A 22,863-nucleotide genomic window follows, 5' to 3' on the forward strand; every position below is an offset into this window, starting at 1 on the left:
GAAGTGGCGAAAAAATCAGGAGACGAACGAGCCAACGTCCACCTGCTCGTGTCAGTGGTAATGTAAATATCCGGTCGGACCGGACAATCGAAGAGGTTCGAGACATGAGAAATTGGAAAATGAAAACAGCATTTGCACTTTTGTTGTTGTTTGTTAAAATTACCGTACGAGAAGATCGAATGGTTGAAATATCTGGTCCGTTTCATTCGGCATCATCAATTTACTTGTGTCTTTGTTTATAACGATATGGATATGGTTTGAATGGAAGCGTCGCGACGCGGTCATCGCTCCAGGAAATCAACGCAACGCGCGCGAGGTTCCTCAGGTGAAAACATAAATTAAAATATATTAAAAGAGCGATTATATCCATCAAGGTCTGGCAGGTGGGATGAGACGAGGCGCGATGATGCTTCGTCATTAAAGCCACGGGACCTGCTCATCGCCAGTGAACCCCAGTCCCAAGAGGGCACTTTGAATTGAAGAGGGACGCAGTTATGCCGCGCAGCGGCGGCCATCCGACGTCCTGGTCTTCGGTTAGAAATTTAAATTGCCAGTTTAACGCTCGAGTAATTAATAACCGACGGTCTATGCTCCACGGCTCACGAAAAGTCCAGTGCCCACCTTGTGCTTCTATAATCCACCTTCGATATACCTACTATACTCTGGTTTACAACCTTAAATGCACCATAATCCCAGCTACACGCGTTCTTTCTTCTCGTAATATACCGTCGAATATCTGTTACTTCTACAACGCGCAATCATATCGCTTATAGTGTTGCTCAAATATCTGTTTGCGATACATCGCGATGCTCAAACCTCCTTTGGATGTAACGAAATCACCTCACATGTAGTTTATTTTATTTTAGGCACTGAAAGATGTTTCCAACTTGGTCTGTTCTCAAGTAGCACGCTGTCGACGGACATTAACGTGATCGATTTGATGATTTATCGATCTTCTGAAGAAATGGAACATGGTCATTCCGTACACAAAGGGACACTCAATCGAGACTTTAAATGGACTGAAGGTTGACCGTTTCGTTCGAAGATCCTTAAATTCATTGACTTCGATAAGAAAAATTATGGGGCCGGAGTGTTACAGCTTTTGTATCACCTGTGCCAAGGAGCGTTGAATTGATTTAACCGTTTTGGAAACTTGTGAACGAAATTACATAGGTAGAAAATCTAAGCTGACGCGAGGCATCGAGATTAAAAAGAAACTGGCGTAGGGACAGGTTATGTATTCTATTGACGCAAAGGGCGTGGACCTCTGCACCTGCATTATCCTGCAGCAGGAGCAGAGAGAAGCAAGAGTAGCAAGCCGAGGCAAGGCGAAAGATCTCTTGGAGCTGATAGAGGAACCCCTAAACATCCACCATTATATTAAATTGTGTATATTTCCCTTGATAATTACTCGAATTATAAGCATTATGTAAATCGTCATACTATGTTAATGCTACGGTGTATTATATGAAGGAGGCCGTGAACAGTCTCCTCTTATCCCTTTTCATAGGCTCTGGGGTACACATGTATACAAGCGGCACTACGCTATGCTTACATATTAACTTCTTTTCGCCTTCCTTCCATTCTCGCGGGATTACAGCAATTTTGTTTAAGCGTGTGCTAAATGTTATATTATGCGGTTTTTATACCCGTTTGTATAAAGGTAGGCAGCCTGTCCTACCAAGGGACCAAAACCATCGCGTATAACGAATTCTCAACGCGCGTGGATCCTCAGCTATACCTACGCTTTAGAAATGCGCACACCTCTATTTACATAATATTTTAGATCCTTATCCGCGATACGTGTTAGTTCCAGACTATCCGGATAATTTGTAATTTTCTAACCCTTTCATTCCTCGGTCCATTCCACCACCCGATTTGACTCGATCGTGCCTCACGGTGTTTGTTCCTTGGCCATGTAAAATTCGGCATGTCTCATCAAGTTATGTTGTTTTTGGTCTATTTCGATGATTCAAAACGTGTAAAATTGATTAGAAACACACACAGGCCTGGTAGCATCTAACAATAAGTAGTCTCAAAAAATTGAGAACAATTACTTTCAGACCTATAAAAAGTTATTCGAAAGTCACCGACCAGAATTAATTGTTGATGTTATTCATCTCGCTAGAAATAACCTTATTTTCAATTATGTCCGAGTACACGGATTTTTCTTGCTTTTCATGTCTTTTTCCACATTATAAAAATGCGTCACTCTACACTGTACACGATATTTGTTAAATTAATGACATAAGTGAAAAGTGACTCTGATTTAGGACTTTATTGTCTTTTCGGGTGAAACATTTCGATACATAAACAATGAGAAAAGTGATTACAGTTGTTTTTCGGAAATCAATCTTAAGGTGATTTTCTCCCTAAAAATAGTATAATACTTAATAAACGAAATCTTGTCTAGTAGATACCTCGTGGGAAAAAAAGTGAAGCCAAATTTTTTGTGAACGAAACTGAATTACAAACGGAAAAATGACTCAAGTGACTGAATAAAAGCCCTGTTAGCACACTAAAAGTAATCACCCCCCCCTGCGGGTTTGAAGATTATTGAAAGTATCGTGTTCACCTAGATTCAACCCGTTTACGATGAACCAACGCACATTATACTTGTGACGAATAACAGTTCAAGGTCCATGGGATTTCGTATCTGACGTACAATTTTTATTCAAATACACCTTAAACACAGTTTCACGATTTCCCCAAAACCACTAGCCGTGGTCCTTTATATCCCGGTTAGAAATAATTCCCCACGTAGCTGGGGAACAGAAATAAAAACGACGACACGTGTAATCCGTGGACATAATGTTCTGTTTGCGTCAGGAACATTTATGTACGAACACGGGCGTGTATAATGCCGGAGAGATGTAGTGAATGAGAGAAAGAACCGCGTTAAGAATGAACTGGAATAAATGGTGCTCTCCGGGAGTTTGACATCTCCCAGGATCGGGCGAAGCTTGGTTATAAACGCGTGATCCTGAATGCAAATGAAGTTGTTCGCCTGTCATTATGCTAATATAAATAATGACAAGGCGTTATGGCTTGGGCACCAAGATATATACGCCTCGAAAAGCTGACTCCGCGTACCTGAATCCTTCTGTTCCAGCCTTAATTTTATCGAAGGAAATCAAGTAAAATGTCGAAAAATCATGGCTTTGATAAACTTGCGAGCAACCCTTCATCCCCCACTCACTATCAGCGAATGACTGACTTTACGCTCCGCTTAGCTAAAGCTCGTCATATTTCATAGGCGCATTTTTGTATCATTCGTTTCACCCTGCGCTTCTACTCGCAGGTATCAGAACAGAAGTATCTTCTTTTTTTGACCGTTTCGCTAAGTCGCAATGTAAATCTACACGTGTTATAGCCGCCTACTTTGTACTCACTTTATCTGGTAATCTGTGTCCCTAAGGGACTCACGGCGGCAAGCCGGACACTGTTATTTTCATATACAATATACCTACTGAATTTCAGTGCTGCTCACTGCAGATCCCGGAATCGTATGGTCGAAAAAGTTTTGCCTTTTTTACATCTCTTTTTTGCTGTTGTAGATTTTGTGCTTTGTTGAGAAATAGATATTGGATGAAATAGAATGGAAGAAAAATCTGTCTCAGTGTTTATTTCGTTCTCGATGTTCCGAAGAAGTTGAAAAATCACATGAATTCAGCATTGTCTCTTAATAATCAATTACAAAATCAAGTGCAATGTCTTCTTTTTAACCGCTGACAGGGTGGCGACAATTTTGCTCAAATAAAATTTTTCGACTATTCCAGTAAAAAGTTCATAAAACCCTGACGTTTTCCCACAAACCTTGGGTAGGTAATGTTTGGCAGCTTTTATCGCCAAAAGCTCCAGAAGTTGCGCTTCTTGAATATATAAATTTAAATTTAAAAACACACAGTATTGCTTCGTTTTACAAAAATAATTAGAAATAGAATAACACAATTTGCGAAAGTTAGCTTAAGGGGAGTTAAGCATCGAAAAATTTGGAAAAACTTCGTTTTTTTTTATTCTGTTACTATAATCTCTTGCAAACATTTTAGCCCAAGAAAAATTGAAAAATTCGCAAAATTGAGCTCCGGGGGATCAGGGTGGCTTTGACGGTTCAAAATATGGTAAAAGTTCAAATAAATTTTGTAAACTACTGAAAAATCATATGAAATTTTCGTTATTTCTAAGTTGTTTGTCACACTTTTGGTGATGAAAATCAGTGGAATATGTAAAGAAAATATTCGCAAGAAATGAAGATGTTGAGCGTTGAATACAACCATGTGATAAATATGTACACGCGTTTTTCTCCAAACAACGTTTGTCATTAGCTTTGCCACGATAACTAAAAAACGCTTCAAGATATCGCCTTGATTCTGTTTTGTAAATGAAGATATCAACTTTTTTTACAAACTGAACCTGCGTCTAAGTGAATCAAAATTTTATTAATGTTATTATTACAACAAAAGTCATTAATTTCTCGATGTTTTTAAAATTGTAGCCGGTATTTTTTCAATTCTCATGCTTTTTAAAAAACTTTAGGTTCAGCCTGTAGAGAAACATTCCCTGAAGAGAATGCCGCGTGTAAAATTGCCGTCAACTCTAACCCGTTCACTCGTAATCGTGGCAATATGTTTATCCGCCCATATCTCCCTTAAATATTTATATATTTTTTAAACTTTAACCACTGAATTTTATAACCAAAACTCCAATAAAAACGTTGCACGAAAGAAAATGCATGCAAGTTCTTTCGGTTCTTCATAAATACCGTTTGTATTTTATTATCTTTTGGCTTACTTTCGCTGTCCACTCTCCTTAACTGAATTTACGAAGCACGGCTGAAGTTTCAAAACGTTTCATAAAAAAAAAAAAAAAAAAAAAAAATAACGTTCTTCTCTACGGTCCATCACAATTCCCTGACTATTGCCGATTTTTCCGGCCTGTCGTCGGCACCCTGGATAAAATCGTTAGATCGGTGAATATGCGTGATATTCTTCGCGTGGAAAACCGGAAAGGTAGGGAAAAGGAGGTCAAGGGGTGGACGTTGGGTATGAGAAAAGAGCGCCGCGACGGCTGGGAACGCCGAGACGTAACTTTACGAGCTGCGGATTCAGCACGCCGCCCAATTACACCTTTTTCTCAGTTCTCGACGAAGAGCGCGCCGCCGTCTTTTAATGGGCAGTTAGTTCCTGCCCGGCTAGTGTCTCCGTAATCCGGCCTTTTAATTGCCGGCACCTATTGTGTCCGCACCTTGCCCGCCCTCCGTTCTACGAACAAGGGAAACTATGCACGGATCCCGACAATTCTCCGTGTAATAATTACATTGAATCTACGGTAGGATGAAAAGTGAGCCTTGAAGAGGCTGCAAAATTAATACGAGAAAAACTGCATTGCGGAATAACGCGGGTTGACAAAAAAAATTTGTTCTCGTCTTTTTTACTTTATATTTAAACGGATTAATTTTTGTTTCCTTACATCGAATAATATCCAAAATCTTTATTTATTACCTAATTATAAAGTTTGCTTTTGTCTTTTTTATATTGATAAGTAACAACGGTCAACAAGAATTTTGAGTCTAGGTTCTAGATCTTAAATTTTGATTTCTTCCACGTAACTAATAAGGGGAAAAATAGTTTTGTTGGATAAAGTTTGCTTTTTTAGAAGCCGGTACGATATTTCGGATTTTAAGAAAACTTACCCATTTTCTCAAACATTTATTGTAAATAACAAATAAACAAACTTCAGTTCTGCAAATAAATAATATAATAAATTTTTTTTTAAATTTCATTTTTATTTCTAAATTCATCTTATTCCCGTAAAGATTTTTTTTGTTTTTGAGTAACGCCCTTTTAAATTATAAGAACAGTATTTTACTGTTTCTGGTGCTTGGAAACCGAGACTTTTTCAAGCCTTAATTTCATGTGTCACGGCGACTCAAATTCAACCCCATTACTCTATTCGTAATATGAGTCGAGCGATCGAAACGTGTGGAATTTACTATTCTACTCTGCTTTTAGTCAAGCAGCTATACATGGGATCTTTTAAGAACCTCTTGAATCACATTTAAGAAGGCTTTACTGATTTTTTTTTGTGTAAAAGAAGTAAAAAAAAATCGTGTAAATATTTCCGTATTTATTTCGTCTTTCTTTAGATTGTGCAGCATTATGGAAATTCGAAATTTTTTGATACTGATTGACCAGATGAAACGGCCTAATTCCATCTTTCCAAATTCGACATATATACATTTTTCATACATTATAATAGAACCATCGTAAGTCGCAGCGTAGGTCAATTTTTCAAAAATACAAAGCTACAAGTTTCAAAAGGTTGGTAAGTCAACAATTAATAGTATTTCACTTATTTTACCATGAAATAGACACACATTGTTGATTCATGAAATCATAGATTCTCATAAGAATCTAATAAAACGTAAAACTACTGAAATTGTAGACCGAAGATTTCATTTTACAATGACATATTTTCTCGAAAAAACAAACAAACTATTCTCTGCCCTGTCATTGAATCGTTTTTTATTATCACATTGGCAAAATTGATTTTGATTAGAAAAATAAGTAATATTATACTTACGTTGCCAAAAAAAAAAAAAAAAAAAAAAAAACAACAAAAATCTCGTCGCGTGAATTTATCGGAAATAATTCTCTTATCGATGTAATATTGAATTTCTACCGACCAATTAAACCTTATCGTAACGAAGAGAATGGAACAAAATAACGCGACGGTCGGAGAGAGCAGCCCTTGCAATTACACAAAAAAAAAAAAAAAAGGGTGGGTCGGAGGCAAGAACGACAAGTTTACTCCGAGCTACGAAGGTACACTTGAAGCGACCGAGGTTGGGGTTTGTTTTACAAACGGAACACGAACCCGTGTAAACAAGTTATAAAAACGTCGCTTGGTTAAAATGTAAAATATTCAACCGTTAGTTTATCGCTTGTATTAATCAGCGGGTTGCGGCGTTGCGACACGCCATATTCCTCCCCCCCGGCAAAGTGCCCCCTTCACCCCCCCCCCCCCCCCACCCCCACCTTCGACCCACTCACCCCTCATCCATTTACATTCATAATTTATACATTTGTTTGAGGTGCCTCATGTGCACGAGGATAGGAAAACCCTGGGGAATATAAACCCGCGGGTGTCCGCCATGTTTAGGGTCTAGGTTTGACTTTCGAGGTGCGTATGCTCGTTGAAAAGAATTTTGTTCGTTACGGTTACTGGAAAATCATTGTAAAATGGGTGCTGGTGCAGTAGACCTTACGAGAAGATAACTGAAATTTAGTTTTAGTCAGTGTTTCGAAAATTTTCGTGGTTATTCGAACGTTAAGTCAGCTTCCTTAGTTGACTAAAATTTTTTAAATACAATACAAGTAATTATTATTAATTCGTCGACGTATCTGGATCAAATTATCGCCGAATAGTATAACGGAAAGATATAGTACCAGTGATCGTAACCAGGAAGGTACAGGATTTTCTGTTTAGTGGAAGGTGAAATTGACTTTCACACTTCACTCGGAACTATAATAATTTCTCGGTTGCTGTGACAAACGAAAATAGCCAAACGATCGTAACGAGAAATTTCTACAACAAGCTCTGTTGTTATTTCGAGTTTTCGTTGCGAGGACCCCGGCAGGTAGAAATCCTAAGCCTGTGAGGAGGATAACGTTGTCCAGTGTCTCGTAGGAGTTGGAGGAAAGAGCCGAATCGCGTATAAAAGTTATTAATTTTTGTTCGGGGGTCCGCGACGGGGTTCGTCCGCGTACATAGTTTGGGCCCCCTCGGGCGTGTCAGCGACGGCTCGCGTCGTTTAGTTTCGAAAGAAGCCTGGGCCTTACTTGTGAGACAATGGCCGCCCGCGGGGATGATGTCTCCGACGACGTCTGGGACCCCCGTAGCGACGCGGGCGCCGTACATACCTCCCTCTCTCTATAGAGACGTCAGTTATCATTCCATCATTTGAAATTAATAACCCGAGCCTCGGGCAGGCCACCGTTCTTCGATTTGCAGGGTTTTTTTTTTTTTTTTTTTTTTTTATTTAAGCATTTGAAACCTACAACAAGGGTTTGTTCAGCTTTTCGGTGAGGCAGATTGCAATGTTATTGTGTTGCGTTGTGTTGAGGTTTTCTATTTGCATTATTTGACAATCAGTTTTTCATAAGTCTAAATTGTAAGATCGCGCTTTTTAAGGTGATTGAGGATTATTGTGCAGGCAGGTATGTTTGGTTCGTAGATTAGTTCGTCAACGGTCAAGGGTAAGTGCAATTTTGTTTTAGCAAGCTGGTGGATAAGTTTGATTCGTTCACCGTAATATAAAGAGCATTGCCACGGTGTGTGATTAATGATTTGAATTGCTGTTTTGCATTCGCGTAATGGTGAGTTGACGACGTTTATTCGGTGTAAGGAAATGTGCATACGGTTTTCACTCTTGACGATACGCCGTATCCTCAAATTTAGTCGAAAATCGGGAGGAAATTGATAATTTGAATTACACCTTTTGCGGTAGGGCCGTTTGTACGATACGAGACACCTTTTCTAAATCGGTTATTCGATATTTATATTCAATTTTTGAAATATTCCTGTAATTTTTTTTTTTTTTTTTATTTGGGAGCGCTGTAAATAAACAGTGTTGAAAATGCCTGTTTTTACAGAATATATGGAATTGTAGGAAGGTTATGGGGACTAGAAAAGTGGAACTTGGTAAGCGCGGGGTTTCAAAAACAAAAATTCAAAGTAGCGGACTGAAAATATAAATTTCAATTCATCCTACTCGATTGAAATTTGTCACTCGGGGGTTTGCGGGCTCGCTGAAAACGAATCGGACGTCAAAATTGTCGATCCATTCTTATTTGGTGACCCAAAAACCCCCTGAGTATGTATTTTCGAGCCATTCCGATCGCTTTCACTTTTTCAGTCCACCATATTAGATCCGACATTTTGAATTTTGTATATTCCTCAAGAGACTTCAAGAACCCTTGTATACCCAGTTTCAAGGAATTTAATTGCAAGGAAAAATGTATGCTTCAAAAGGTTAAACAGTGCTGCATACCTAACGATATTACGTGTGAGTAGAAAAAAAAAAATTAAAAGAAGCTAATTTGACGAGATAAAAATTGCTCGCACAATACAACGAATGTTTCTTAAAGAGTGGATAGTTCTTTTTTTTCCCCTGCTTTCGAAATATTGTTAGAATCGCGTTTTAGTTTTCATCTTGTTTCACTATTTATCAATAGGCACAAGGTATCGATTTTGAGATTAAACACTCCAAAGTTTTAAACAACGATATTTTCTAAAATCACTATCAGGTAATTTTCAGTAGAATATCCTTGTAACAACTCACTAGATTTCACGCGAGGTCACTAAGAGTACTTCAAAATAACTGAAAGTCGCTGAAAAACACGCGCAAGAGTATATAAAGTCATTCAAAGTTGCCTGAAGTTCTGAACAAGTTACTTCAAACCGCTTGATAATCAATACATGAAATAGTTTGAAGAAAGTCGAAATCAAATGAAATCGTTTGAAAAATCTTTCGAAATCTTTATCAAACGTTACTTGCATTGAATTAAAAAATCAACAATTGAAATTCTTTCAAATTCGTCAAAAATCAATTCTATATTATGATTTATCCACGTTTGCTTGCGGCGGAAGAATTTGAATCTAAAAAAGAAAAAAAAACAAAAAAATTGCGACCACCTAGTAAAAATTCCGAACGATGCTTTATTCACACGCTCAAAGGCACAATGGCAGAATGGCCCGAAACTCGACTTGTTCGTTGCTTATTATACGTATAAATTTCGTTGCACGAAGTGACGACCATTGTATACTTAGGAATAATTCAAACAGCTGGATATATATTGCGTGTACAGATATTATCCGTCGCGTTTTTTTTTTTTTTTTTCTTTTTTTACTTCTCTTCTTTTCATTACATATCTTACATTTATGCGTCGCTTCGTCACTGCCCCGTGATAAATATCAATAACCACGCAAGCTCGCTCGTTCGTTGGCGATAAGTGCCTAAACGATTGCGTGGAAAGACGATGATACCGCGGCTGTTAAAGATTCAAATTCCGTTCCGTTACTCACCGAGTTCTATTCGAATCCCGCACTTCAGAGATATCGTTTTTACTACCCAGCATACGGAGCACTGTTTTATCTAATGGGCATATACAAAGCGGGATAACTTCATGCCTGACTTCGTGATTATATTATGTACATATATATTATCAATCACAGAGTGAGATTGTGTAACGAGATTTTAAAGCTTCGACGTTACTCGCACTTCGGAATGTCTTGCGATTCAATTTTTATTTTCATCGTCGAGGGGTTGACTAAAACTGGTCGGTATTTTTGCTCTGGGAATTCCAACAGTTCAAGATTACGTCGTTCGATGAAATCGAGGATTTCGAATTACATGGAGATGTTACAGAAATTTTTTTAATATATCTTAAAAAGTTCCAAAAAATTCACGAATTTGAATTGGCCTGATCGATTCCTTGATTTTGCCTTTAAATTGGAACGAATTGTTAATCATTGTGTGATACAAGGGCTTTGAAAGACAGAATGAACCGATTTCTTGACGCTATAATGTAAAAATCTACAAGTTTCCCATTTTCGCCTGTTACCTTATTACATGAAAATGAACAATTAGATAGTATTAAAAAAGTGATTGGTACTTACGCCCTGCGCCGATTTCGGATGGTGGACAAGAATTTAGGGTCACGTCCAATTCGGCGAGTCCAATATCCGACCGATGAGATTAATCGCAGAGGATGGAATATAAAAAACAAAGAGAAAAAAAAAAAAAAAATCGGAATAAAAAACTTCGTAGAAGTGAAAATGTTTTTAAAAAAGATACACTGGGTAGGTTCCGTTTATTTCACTTACAGAAGATGGATCCTGGAACAGAAAAGAAAAAGAGAAAACTTGAGTCAAAAGAATTTTTGAAAGAACGTAGGAATCTTGCAGCTTATATACCGCATGATCGCATAAAATATCGGCGGCGATCGGTTCCGTAGAAAATTACATACATTCCTGTAGAAATATAATGCAGCGTATAGGAAATGTTTGAAAAATTCGTTTGGAAATAAATAAATAATAACATGGTAAGTGATAAAAATGAAAATTAACCCTCCTCGAGACTCATTATCCATAAGCAATAATTAGAATGTAATTGTAGCGCCGGTTATAGAGTCGGAGTCGAGATTCCTGGCGTCCATGCATCGCTGCATAATGCGAAGAAGACGTTCCTCCTGCGATCAATAATTTGCTATGCATGCCTCGATCCGAAATTGCATTTAATTTGAGACAGGAGTTTCAGTCTCGCGATACCCTGCATAAATATAGATGTACTTGTTAAAAAGCGATTTTCGCCTGGCCGTGTCTTAATACCGTGCATATAGTTATTCACGTATATACGTCACGATATAACAACATTCTTAGAAAATTGCAACAAGCGTTATTCGCGTGTATAACAACGTCGGAACAGTTTGTATTTTTACCACCGACTTCGGCACGTGTCGCATAATTACCGCCGCATTCCGTCGCACATCGCTAGTGCCGCTACGGCAAGGATTAAGGATAAATTTCGTAGCCGTATAATAATAAAAGGTTTGCATTTCGGAGCCGGCGTACCGCAATTAAAAGCGTCGAAAGCAGTGCTGCGCAATAAATCATAAAGCTCCTCGAGTATAGAACAAGGGTGGAAAATAGGGGTGTAGATTAGGGGTGTTTAAACACGCACTGGGAAACCGACGGTTGATAATTGCCGCGGGGTGACGATCGATTCTTGACTGTCGATTAAAATCTGTACCGCGTTCATCGTCGCACAATCAAAAAATATAGTTCCAGGTGGAGAATGAAAATTAGTTTTCTAGCTGTTACCGGAAAGTCTAGTATCCGTTACTATTCTTTCTCACAACGATCGCTGTTGCTATATTTTCTTGCAACTGTTGCGAAAATTTAATGCTCGTGCAACGATAAATCGACGTTGACGCCTTGTTTAACTAAAAAAGTAGAGTAAACCTCAGAAACTGATTTTGCGTTTCAATTGCCAAAAAAGGATCGACGATAGCGCAAAATGGTTAGGCGTACCTCGTTTTTCGTCATTCCAACAATATTCAAACGGTTTTTTTTAACGATACCTGTCTTACTCAATTTTTCTAGTTACCGTAACAAATGAAATTTTTCTCAGTGCGGATATTGTATCATATTTCAATTGCCGCAGCTTCTATTAGAAGTCAATTCTTTTTCATTGACACATCTGCAAAGTCGCGAAGCGTCGACCGAGCGGAAATCATGCATCGACGATGAACCGATTCGCCGATTTTCCTTTATCTCCCTCCTACTGTAACCTGCCAGATCGCGAGATGGCTTAATGATATTCAAATTTATACGCGGTCGTTTATTGCCCACGATATGGAAATTTTATCGCCAAGGCATGGTTTATAAATATCCCGCGATCCACGAGCACAGTCGACTTCCACGTACCTCGCGGCTCACGGATACTATTCCTCTTTTCATTCTCGTTTTCATTTCATCACGGACATAGATATTTCCTGCGATTTATTCAATACCTGTACAGCAGTTTTAATTGAGCCTCTCCGTGTTTTTCTTCGGAAAGACAATTTGCCTCGTCGATCGCGTTGATGAAAATCCAGAGCAGAATTGCAATTTCCAATATAGGTCCAATTTTGTAGCTCCGTAGTCTTTTATTTCATACTACGATTAATTTCAACGGAGTTTGTGTTTTATTGGTTGAACCAAGCTCAGAATCAAGCAGCGGATGATTAGCCAATTGCTGCTTCAATGAAACTTTACGTTTAAACTCGAAAGCTTGATATGCGAAAAAAAGCGGTTGTCAGAGTAACAGTTCCGCGATGTTTTTATCACATAGCAATAAGTACAAAATAACTTGGACATTGAAAAAATCAAGTATACCCGACGGGTATAATAAAATCTTACGTACGACGGCATTGATGAGCTTATTGATTTTAAGGTCACGGATGTGTTTGTTTTTTGCTTAAACACAAAATGAGAAAAGAAAATTATAAAAAATGTGTGCAGTCTTCTAACTTACATAATACTACTAGTGAATGTGATTTTTCTTATGAAATTATGGATGAACGAGGACGCATAGTTTGCAGGTCTTTGTTTCTTAATTATAAATTGTATCGACGTATACTTTTATGTATCCGAAGCGAACAAAAGAAGAAAATGCGCGATATAATTTGACAAAAGTCGTAACTGTTCGTAATACAACGAAAAAAAAAAAAAAATGGGTGAAAATGAACTACTCAAATCAACGATCGTCACGACTAAGCGTCAAACGAAAAATTTAGTCACTGCAATTCAATCATCGAAATTTTTACTCAAACAAGTTTTCAGTCACGATATAATTACCGACGTTTCAATCGCAGCTATTCACCTGATTCCATCGATCATTTTTCATCCGAAAGCTATTCAGCAATGCAGACCGTTTCGTAGAGCGTAAATCGGAGTAGGTATTATACCTATTACACTGTGAAACATGGTTATAAATTTACTACATATCGAGTAATCAATTTAGTGTCGTAAATTGCTATATATTTATCTTGAACTTGTAATAAAAAATTTTGATTTTACTAAAATTTGTAGAAAAAATACAAAAAAAAATAAAAAAATAAAAATTGATTTGAATTTACCGAATTGTGTATTAAAATGATTGTACTTGTAAATTGAATAAACAGTGAATGTATGATGAATTCACTGTTCCGTAACCGAATAAAACTTCCAATCCACACTGAGAGAAATTTTTAGTTTCGCTTACCGCTCAGTCCGCTTAACTATTTTTATTTTTTACTGTACTGTAACAAATGAAAGTTTTCTCAGTGCAGTGTAGGAAGTTCCGTACAGAAATTTTTAACAGTGGAGCGTAAGATATCAAATCTAGGATGTCCGGGTACGTTTTTCAGGTCCAGTAGTGTACCGCAGCTGCACTGTGCCTAAAAATATGTAACATCTCTGCGTGATATAGGTGTACCTCATCTGCCAACAAACAGCATGATCTCCTCGTGCTACAGCGATTAAAAAATCAATCAGTAGGGTAGCGATCAGATTTTATAGGCAAATCATCCGCAGGGCAAAAGCAGCAGCAGCGACCCAAAAGAAGGTGATTTGATCAGGGAGAGGTCATCGGGCGGGTTCAGAGCGTGTAAAACTTATAATCAATCAAGACCGCAACGCCTTACCGGGTCGTATCGAGGTCGGCGGGGCGGTTTTACAGTGTAAAAGTGAAAGATCCCGCGCAATTACGCGCGGTTGCGCGGTAGTTGCAGCATCTGCGGTCTCAACTTTTGCCGGCGATTTTGCGCGCATCGTGGTTCGCGACTCCCTCGCTTTGTTATTAAAAGTCGAGAGAGAAAGAGAGAGAGAGAGAGAGAGAGAGATAGAAAGAGAGCTGGATGTTAAAACTCCCGTGGGAGCGGGCCGACGCGATCTTGCGGCTTGAGTTCTCCCTTCCTTCCTTCCTTTATTCGCATCGTTTATAGCTCTTCCCCGATCCTCGCCGATTCTCTTCCTCCGCATGCTTTTCTTTTCTTTTTCTTGCTTTTGCTTTATCTTATAGGTGTGTATATACCTCGTTGCCGGTAGTCCCGGTGTTCAGCGGCTTCGGGGAAGACGGAGAGAACAACAACCGCGGGACTTTGCACAGGTAGCGGTGAACACGTAGCTCTACCTCTATGTATATACATGTATGTATGCAGGTACCTCGATCCTCGTTCTATCGCGTAATTATCGTAATCTTCTACGGGAATAATCTTCCTCGATATCCGGCCGGGCTGCCAATTAGCTTCGCGTAAACGTTTGGAAAATTTTTCCAAAGGCGAAACTACGGCCAGCCGCTGATGCATCGAAACGTTGTATCAAACGAGCACGCGACTACTGTCAAAGATTTTATAATCCGAATGGATAACGATTCGTTCGACCTGAAGGAGAATCCTTTTCCAGTGTATTCCGACCTCGCAGGTGAAACTGCGAAACCCCAACGAAAATATGCCAGGATTAAGAGTCGTTGCGACGCGATCGAGTTTCAATTGGCTGTTTAACCGTCACGTTGATCCGTGGCCGACCAGTCGCCAAAGACATGACGGTAATTTGTTACATTCTCGTGCAGCGTCACCTGACACAAACAGTCTTACGCGTGTGAAACGAGGTTAAAAATGTTTGGCATAAAGCGTAATATCGGTAATATTACGAGGGAGTTATACCGTAATAATATAAGTCTCGTCTGGGAGAGATTTTACGAGGAGCGATGGTGACCCAAGGAGACTTTACGATCCTCTAGACGTCGTCATGTTCTGGGCGGATACAGGCGTCTGCAAGGTGAGTTCTTTGACTGATTGAGAATTGCAAAACTCGTAAGAAGTGAAGTATCGCGATAACATTGGTATGATTATTTTCCAGTACACGAATAACGATGATTCTGCCAAGAAGACAACCTTACGGTAACGATTTTCTCCGGTTTCTTCGGAAGAGTCGATGACCCGAAGGATCGGAACCGAAACTGAGTTTAAAAATGGTAACCCGAAGTACCAACACAAGTCCGTTCGACGCGTTCGCGTTCGTTCCCATGGGAGAGTATCTGGCGGAAGAAGTAGCAGGTGGTAGGGATGAGGGAGTTTAAGATTCATCTCGCGACTCGCCGAACCTACTCGAGGCGCTCGGTCGCGGGTTCGGTTTTTACCGCGTGGCACGGCCGGCCCGCGGAGAACGGTTGTATCATCTCGAGGATGCAGCCTAGCTCGGAGGTGCAGTGAGTGAATGGCTATTAAGATAGTAAGGCAGGCCATTAATAACGTGAGTAATGAATCGTCCTGCACGGAAGTGCGGGCCCGAGTTGAGATGGCATCGAGATAGGCCGAGTCCTGGGTCCTGGTGTCGCGCGTCCGCCTCGCTCCATTCATAAGGGGCCTCACGGCCCAAAGAGTTGAGACACCGGACAATGAGCACAATACGGTTTCGGAGGAAAGGACGAAAGGAAAGGGGATACGGAGACTGGCCCGAGAAGAGAGACTGACTCTCTGACCTCCTCTTGCTCTTGCTCTTGCTATTTCTTTTTCTATTTCTACTTCTATTTCTCTTCCTCTTGCCGCCATTGTCAGTCCCGGAATGATAGACGACGCCTGCCGCCACAGAATTTTATCAGCTCACCGTTACATGTCGCGGACGAACGGATTTCTCGCCGCGGGTCACATCGCCGCCATTTATTCATCACGCACGGGAGAGGATTACCATCGAGATGGGGAAATCGTCTCGTGGAATCGGCAATTACACCATTTACGACACGATCTCGACATTTTTATTTTTTTTTTCATTCTTCACTTTTCGAACGTTACAACGTGCATCGCGAAGTCATTCGCTCGTTGTTTCGTACCATCGGAATCGGGATGTGGACAATTTCAACAGGTTCAAATTGGTAACGATACTTTAACGATGAATGTTTAGGAAAATTGTTACTTCGCGGTCTAAGGATTGTCTGAAATTCAGCTAGTAAATCGTAACAAAGAAGGTATGTTAGTATTTTGAAAAGTCAACTCCATGAAACTCCTAAAATTGTACAAGGATTTATTCCATGATATTTCGTTACGTTAACGTTACTAACTTCAACATATTGACAATCACCTGTCGGGTGTATACGTTGGACTATTTTTTATCCATATATTCCAAGCCGTTTACATCGCACATCCGGTACTAAGCGGTGCTTCCCAAATACTGTAAACGACGATTGCCATACTTGGGGAACCACGCTTCCCGATCACTGCTCCAATACGGCGATAAATCGACGCTTCTCACAACGGTTTGTAACGGAAAATTGATCGACGTTTACTTTCTCTCCTTAGCAGAATGCATTGTAAGTATATACTCGGTTTCTTTTGCACAAATCGTATATTAGAACGATTTAGTTTCAACTGCGGTCAGTGGGCAATTTTAATTTTTTTTTTATAACACACTGCAATTTGGAATTTCCCTTTGTTAGTGCTTCAGTTATGCGTTGACACCGGATGTGAAATCGGGGTTAGAAAAATACCGCAAGCTTGGAATTGGAGAAATGATTTTTCCTTTCTCTCCTCAGGGAAATGCAAGCATTTGTCGTAAAACTCGAACTGATGAATTTATTTTCAGGAAAAATTGCTTCGAAACATTGAACCGATCACGATGAGATTCAGTTGGAAAATCAAATATTCCATGAAAATACCAATGAAAATTTTCAGACTTTGAAGCTGATCGAATCACTTTAAAATAGTTAAAAATCCAACAGATTTGTTTGATTTTGCTTCACAATGGCTTATTTTGCTGAGAAAATTTATATTCTTTACAATTCTAAAAATGAACTTTTTGTCATCGCGTTAGTATCTGTAAATGTATAATTTTTCGATATTGCACGAGTGCGAGAATTTTTATTGAAGAACAGTAATATCAAATTTGCTGCTGTCAAATCAAAAATCTGTATTAGAATAAAATGAGTGAAAAATATTATACAGTTTTCGTAACGAAACAAGTAATCGCGGAATGCAACATCGAACAAATCTACCAATTTTTAAACCCTTTTAAACAATTTAAAGTGAAAAAAACGATATCGGACGTCTCGTTTATAATTTTGGTATTCGTTTCTGGTAAATTTTTTAAAAAATCGTGATTGTACCATACATCCGAATGTAAAAATCCTTCTTAAAAAAATTGATATTTCGTGAATTTGTTTACGATAGATTCGAAAGTAACGATTCATTGCACGAACGAGTTTATCATAATTTTTACCGATCGTCATCGCGATGCAAGGTTGCAAATTTTACAGGTATAAAAAATCGACTAGCCGTAGAGCGACGTGGTATATAATTCCGTGAAAAAGGATGCTGACTGAGGGTGCGCTTAACCATTCGGGGAATAAAATTAGAATAGAACGACGAGAGCAGCATGGGGTAGCAGGTACAGGGGTCAGAAGATCGGAGGGTGAGAGTGGTCGGAGAGACAATATTCGAGTAGCGCGTTGAAACTGGTGCAGAGTTATCTCGTTTCACTCTCGTGGGCGGATCCACCGCGGATGGAGAGCTAATAAATTGTTTGTTGTAATTAAATGAGTTTCGGGTAGTCTCGTGTAGGGTGGGCGAAGAATGGCCGGGGCGAGTCGGTCGTCTAGGGCACGCGGTGTGCGTGGCGATGCGCGAACGCGATGCGTAGGTGTAGCCTGCGCGCACACCGACGCGCGCGCACGCACTCGCGGGTTGGGTCTACCTATATAAAGGAATAAAGATGAACGGCCTATGGACGGGCCGCTATCTGCGCCGCTGGAACAGAAACACGCTCGCGGCGCGACAGCTCCTGACAAATGACGGGCCGACCCGACCGACCCGGGCGCCTGCCTCTTCCCCGTCGGTCGCCCCGCAGCCGCAGCCGTCGAGGACGAGGACGAGGACGAGGACGAGACCCGGCGCATGATTAAACGAGGAAAACGAAATTGAGTGGCGAATAAAACGGGGCGAGGACCCCCGCCTATTAGCCCCTCTTACCCTCCGGCTCCCGCGGGACCCCGAATTTAGGCACTTGCACACCTTCCCCCTCCTCCATCACCCTTCCTTGCAACCTGAATGCACTGCATCTCGACCCCTGGCCATGGAAACGGGGGGGGGGGATGTGTGGATGGAGCGGAGAATGAAAGGGTCGCTGTATCGAATTTTTACGGAGGGGAGAATCTGTTTCATTGAATTTCAAAATTTATAAAGTCGAAATGTAGATGATGAAAATTATAGAATCGGTAGGATGAAGGGTCGGGGTTGGGATATAGTGAGGTCGGATAATAGAAGGGAGAAAATATTATCGAATTTGAAAAATCGCCAGATTCTGTTTGGAAGAATTTCAAAAGGTAGAAAGTCGAACTATAAAATAGACCATATGTAGATAGATCTAAGTGTAAGTACAGAGAGCCAAAATTTATAATCTTTGGAGTAAAGGGTGGAGGTTAAAATGTAGTAGGATCGGAATGTAAAAGGGATACAATTTAATGAAATTTTCAAAGAAATGAGAATCTAAGAAATATTTTGACCATTCAATATTTTCCCTTCTTTTGTATTTTGACTTTCTAGATTTAGAAATTAAAATAAATAGATTCCCGTAAATTGATTTGAAAATTAAGTAATAATAACCGTGTCACTGCGACATATTTCAGCCTTAAATACTGTATTTCGACGATTTTGCCATCCGTTCGTGTATAAGATCCCTCCGTAAAACTTCTACAAACTTCTAAAATCGTAATCATAAAAGAAAAAGAGGATTCAACGGAACGACGTTAAATTAAATTAAAGAAACAGTCGGTCCAATAGAGCTTCAAGAATTTATTCCAAAAATCTTTTTTTTTTTTTTTCTTTTCAAAATTAAGAATAATTTTTCCAACAGTCTGTTACTATTCATCCGGTATACTGATCAGTGTTTTTACAGTACAAATTACACTTGTTTACCAGTTTTTAGCAAGCTTCGAATCTAATCAATTAACGATTGCCAGTCGACTGCAGTTACAGGTACGTGCAATATCACGCAAGTCTTGTAGGTCACCGACATTGTTGTCGCCAAGAAACATCAGTAATTCCAAATAATTGACCCGTAGTCTATACGATCTGCATTTTAATCCGGAAGGTATACACCTACTCCCCAGTCAAGGATACGTAATTCGAGTGCCAATTGCGGTGAATGCACACACCTGTACGTCGTGGTAATACGTGAAAGTCGTGGCGCCCGCGAGGGTTCTACTGGGGGGAGAATAGCGGGTACATACGCGTTGTGTTATAAGGAAGGTATAGGCAGAGGTATAACTGCAGATGGGAAAAAGAAGCCGGGCTCCATTTGCCCGCACACGCGCATTATTGCGCGCGGCGCATCTTTTATTCATCCGACAGAGTGGAGCCTTAATTTGAATTGAATAGGATTTATAAATTATTTCAAATTATAGTCGCGACGCACGGACCTGAGTCGAGCTCCCTCAGTAGTTACTAGCCTCCGTATGGGACCAGAAACAAGGCTCCAGGTTTGTCGGACCCAGACTCGAGAGGGCCAACCAAAGGCAGGTGCATTCTCTTTCGGACCCCGAAAATCTTGCAATTGTTCGAAAATTCGTCGTAGCCGGTAGTACCTAGCTGTCGGATATGAGAAGTGGTTCTTCGCAAAGTTTTCCACATGTCTTGTAGATCAGGGACCCCTGATCTTGTGACCCTCAACCATCGTTACAACTTGAAAGCGTTCGTTATGAATGGGGAAAATTGGACGGAAAGATTAGAAAATATTAGGAGTAATGGACTGATGTACGAAGACATCGAATAGTAGAATGAAAGAAGAGAAATTTTTTATGACAAAGCTTGAGAAGCAAATCACAGTATCAGTAAGTCATCATTACAGTTGGACTTTTCTTTCTTACTTGGCAAAATCAAGTCAACTGATTCAGTCAATCAAATTCGATTTTTTTTTTTCTTAATCATGACAAGAGGGTACACTAAATGGATGCTCCGTAGTATCACGAATTTCATTTCTTGGCGCTTAACTGACATTGTCTACTTGTTAACTACATTGTCACTCGAAGAGGCACCAATAATGACTGCAGCAAGATAGAAAGAAGACAAGTTAAAATTCGTCAAGTTACAAGTTTTACATCTTACTATTTTCATCAAGCATCTTCGAAAGTCGAAGAAACATTGCCGTGGCTGTTATTGTAAAAGGAAACTATGTCCTCCGATGAGATTCTATTCTAAGTCTACTATCGACAAGGCGAGATATTCAACACTGATTGACTACCAAGTTGGTTAATTTTAACAGTTAGGAAACTAGTTCGGAGTCTCTATACGTGAATCGGAAGAGGTAGTTTATTGAGCCCGGAGCCCACGTAGAGGAAAGTTGTGCGTTATATAGTCGTGCAGGGGTGACGAAAAGGGGATTTACCAAGGGCCGCGTGTGGATGTGGTTCGGGTTGGGGTCGGGGAGACGCAAAGGGTGACGGGGACGTATGTATCAACGTCGAGGGGAAAAGAAGACTCGAGTAATTCATCCTCGCTCGGCAATTAGTTTAAACCCAACTTAAACGGCGCCCCTGTTTAACCAAGAGTTGTTTAGACACGTCGACGAGATGAGAGGAGAGAAAAGGAACCGGAAGACGGCTTTATCTCCTCATCAAATCCTCATAGGTTCAATTTTTTCCACCAAGTTTTTCAAGCTTCCCAATATTTTCACCAGGAAATAGACCACCTCGATTTTTCAAATTTTTAAGCAACCAAAAACAAGTTAGAAAATCGAGTCTCACTGCGTTGGTTACCAATTAGGCAGAAGAAGAAAGAAGCCTGCACGATATCAAGTTGCGTACATTTTTCAAAGACGGGGTAAAATTAATTGGAAAGTACATCTTCAAGGATACCTAAGTAGTATAACATGGCGAGTTCTGCGTACAGATCTCGATACCGACAGTTTACTGACATTTTTAACCGTTTCACAGCTCAGACACAAACTGTTTTTTCTCCAATGATAATCAAGAAAGTTGACCAAAGTGGGGATAACCTCCACCCGAAAAAAGGGTTTGCGTCTGAACTGTGAAGCGTTTAAAAATGTCGGTAACATGTCGGTACAGGGATCTGTACGCAGAACTCTCCTCGTTGTGATACTTACCTAAACAAATTAATTCGAGTAAACTTCCATGGTTAAGAATATATTTACCAGCAATATCAGAAATGTTCATATCGTAATCGCAATTCAATCGTTGGGATCACTGTTGTTCGCATTTTTGAACGAGTCTGCAGCATCGATCCTGACGTGACAGCGCAATCACATCTCACGACTGGATAGTTTATATATAACTTGATTCCGGCGTGTCTTGACGAAGTGAGAAGGAATCTTACTGTTTTCCTTTTCTTTCGATTGTCCTTTTGAAATTCTTCTACTTTTCCTCCGGCGGTGACACGAAGGCGGCAGAATATCCTTTGAGATTGACTTTTATATCGATATTATATTGCACTATATACACATAAGCATGCAGAGAATGCTCGAATAGCATCGATGACATCCGGACTGAAAACGTTGATAATAAAATACAGAGCGAGGCTGTCCGGCCGGAGAGCGTAAGGTCAGGTTTTATTCCCACGGGATTTCTCCTCTTCCCTTGGAGACCCGCAGCGTCGGCTTTGATGCAAGAAGTTCGCGTGGCCGCGTTTGTCCTCCGGGGCCGACATCCGTAACATCCGTTCTTGACGGTCGTCGTTCGCTGAGAACGGCTGTATATAATGAATTACGCATTTGTCAATGCCGTGTGCGATAATGTCATTATATTATAACGCTATACGGTGTTTTGTGACGCTGCCGAGATGCCTCGCTTGTATTCTTTACACGAGACGCCGACCTTTTCCAGGTCACACACAGTGAACCGCTTCGGAAAAACTTTAGCAGAAATGATAAAACACGTGCCAAAATACTAACATGTGTATATATGTATATATATACACACACGTACAACTCGATTAATTTGTCGTTAGAAAACAGGTTGGCAAACTGCTGATCGGCTAGCGGACCTTCCACGAGACAGGATGTTCCATCGTGCAAGTATATAAACGAGAAGCGAGAGAATCCATTTATTAACGTTCGCTATAAAATAAGACTCCGTGGGCGGAATGGTTTACGAGGACAACAGGCGTGTAAGATCCTGATCCTGATGCAGGTAGAGGATGGAAATACGCAGGGCGTTTTATACGCGCCTGAATGGATGAAACCGAACCGCAGCAAATGATTCATGCACTATGTAATTAAAAATCGATCAACCTATGTGAAGAAATGATTTTGTTTAGAAGCAAAAGCGATCATTAA

The 22,863-nt window shown here is 40.1% G+C and overlaps 1 protein-coding gene across 9 annotated transcripts in view; it reads right to left on the reverse strand.

Moving 5' to 3' along the window:
• Positions 1–22,863, reverse strand: part of LOC107219344 (ankyrin repeat domain-containing protein SOWAHB) — a 139,856-nt gene that overhangs the window by 37,629 nt on the left and 79,364 nt on the right. For 8 of the 9 annotated variants that reach the window (XR_006903027.1, XR_006903026.1, XM_046732648.1 and 5 more), the window contains one exon: positions 10,887–10,899. Coding sequence is in view for 7 of the 9 variants with exons in the window: in XM_046732648.1 (XP_046588604.1) it covers positions 10,887–10,899 (13 nt within the window). In the remaining 2 variants the exon portion in view is untranslated. The remainder of the gene's footprint in view (positions 1–10,886; positions 10,900–22,863) is intronic. The other variant, XM_046732646.1, reaches the window with a different exon arrangement.

Source organism: Neodiprion lecontei, chromosome 2 (genome assembly GCF_021901455.1).
Source record: "Neodiprion lecontei isolate iyNeoLeco1 chromosome 2, iyNeoLeco1.1, whole genome shotgun sequence".
NCBI lineage: Eukaryota > Metazoa > Arthropoda > Insecta > Hymenoptera > Diprionidae > Neodiprion > Neodiprion lecontei.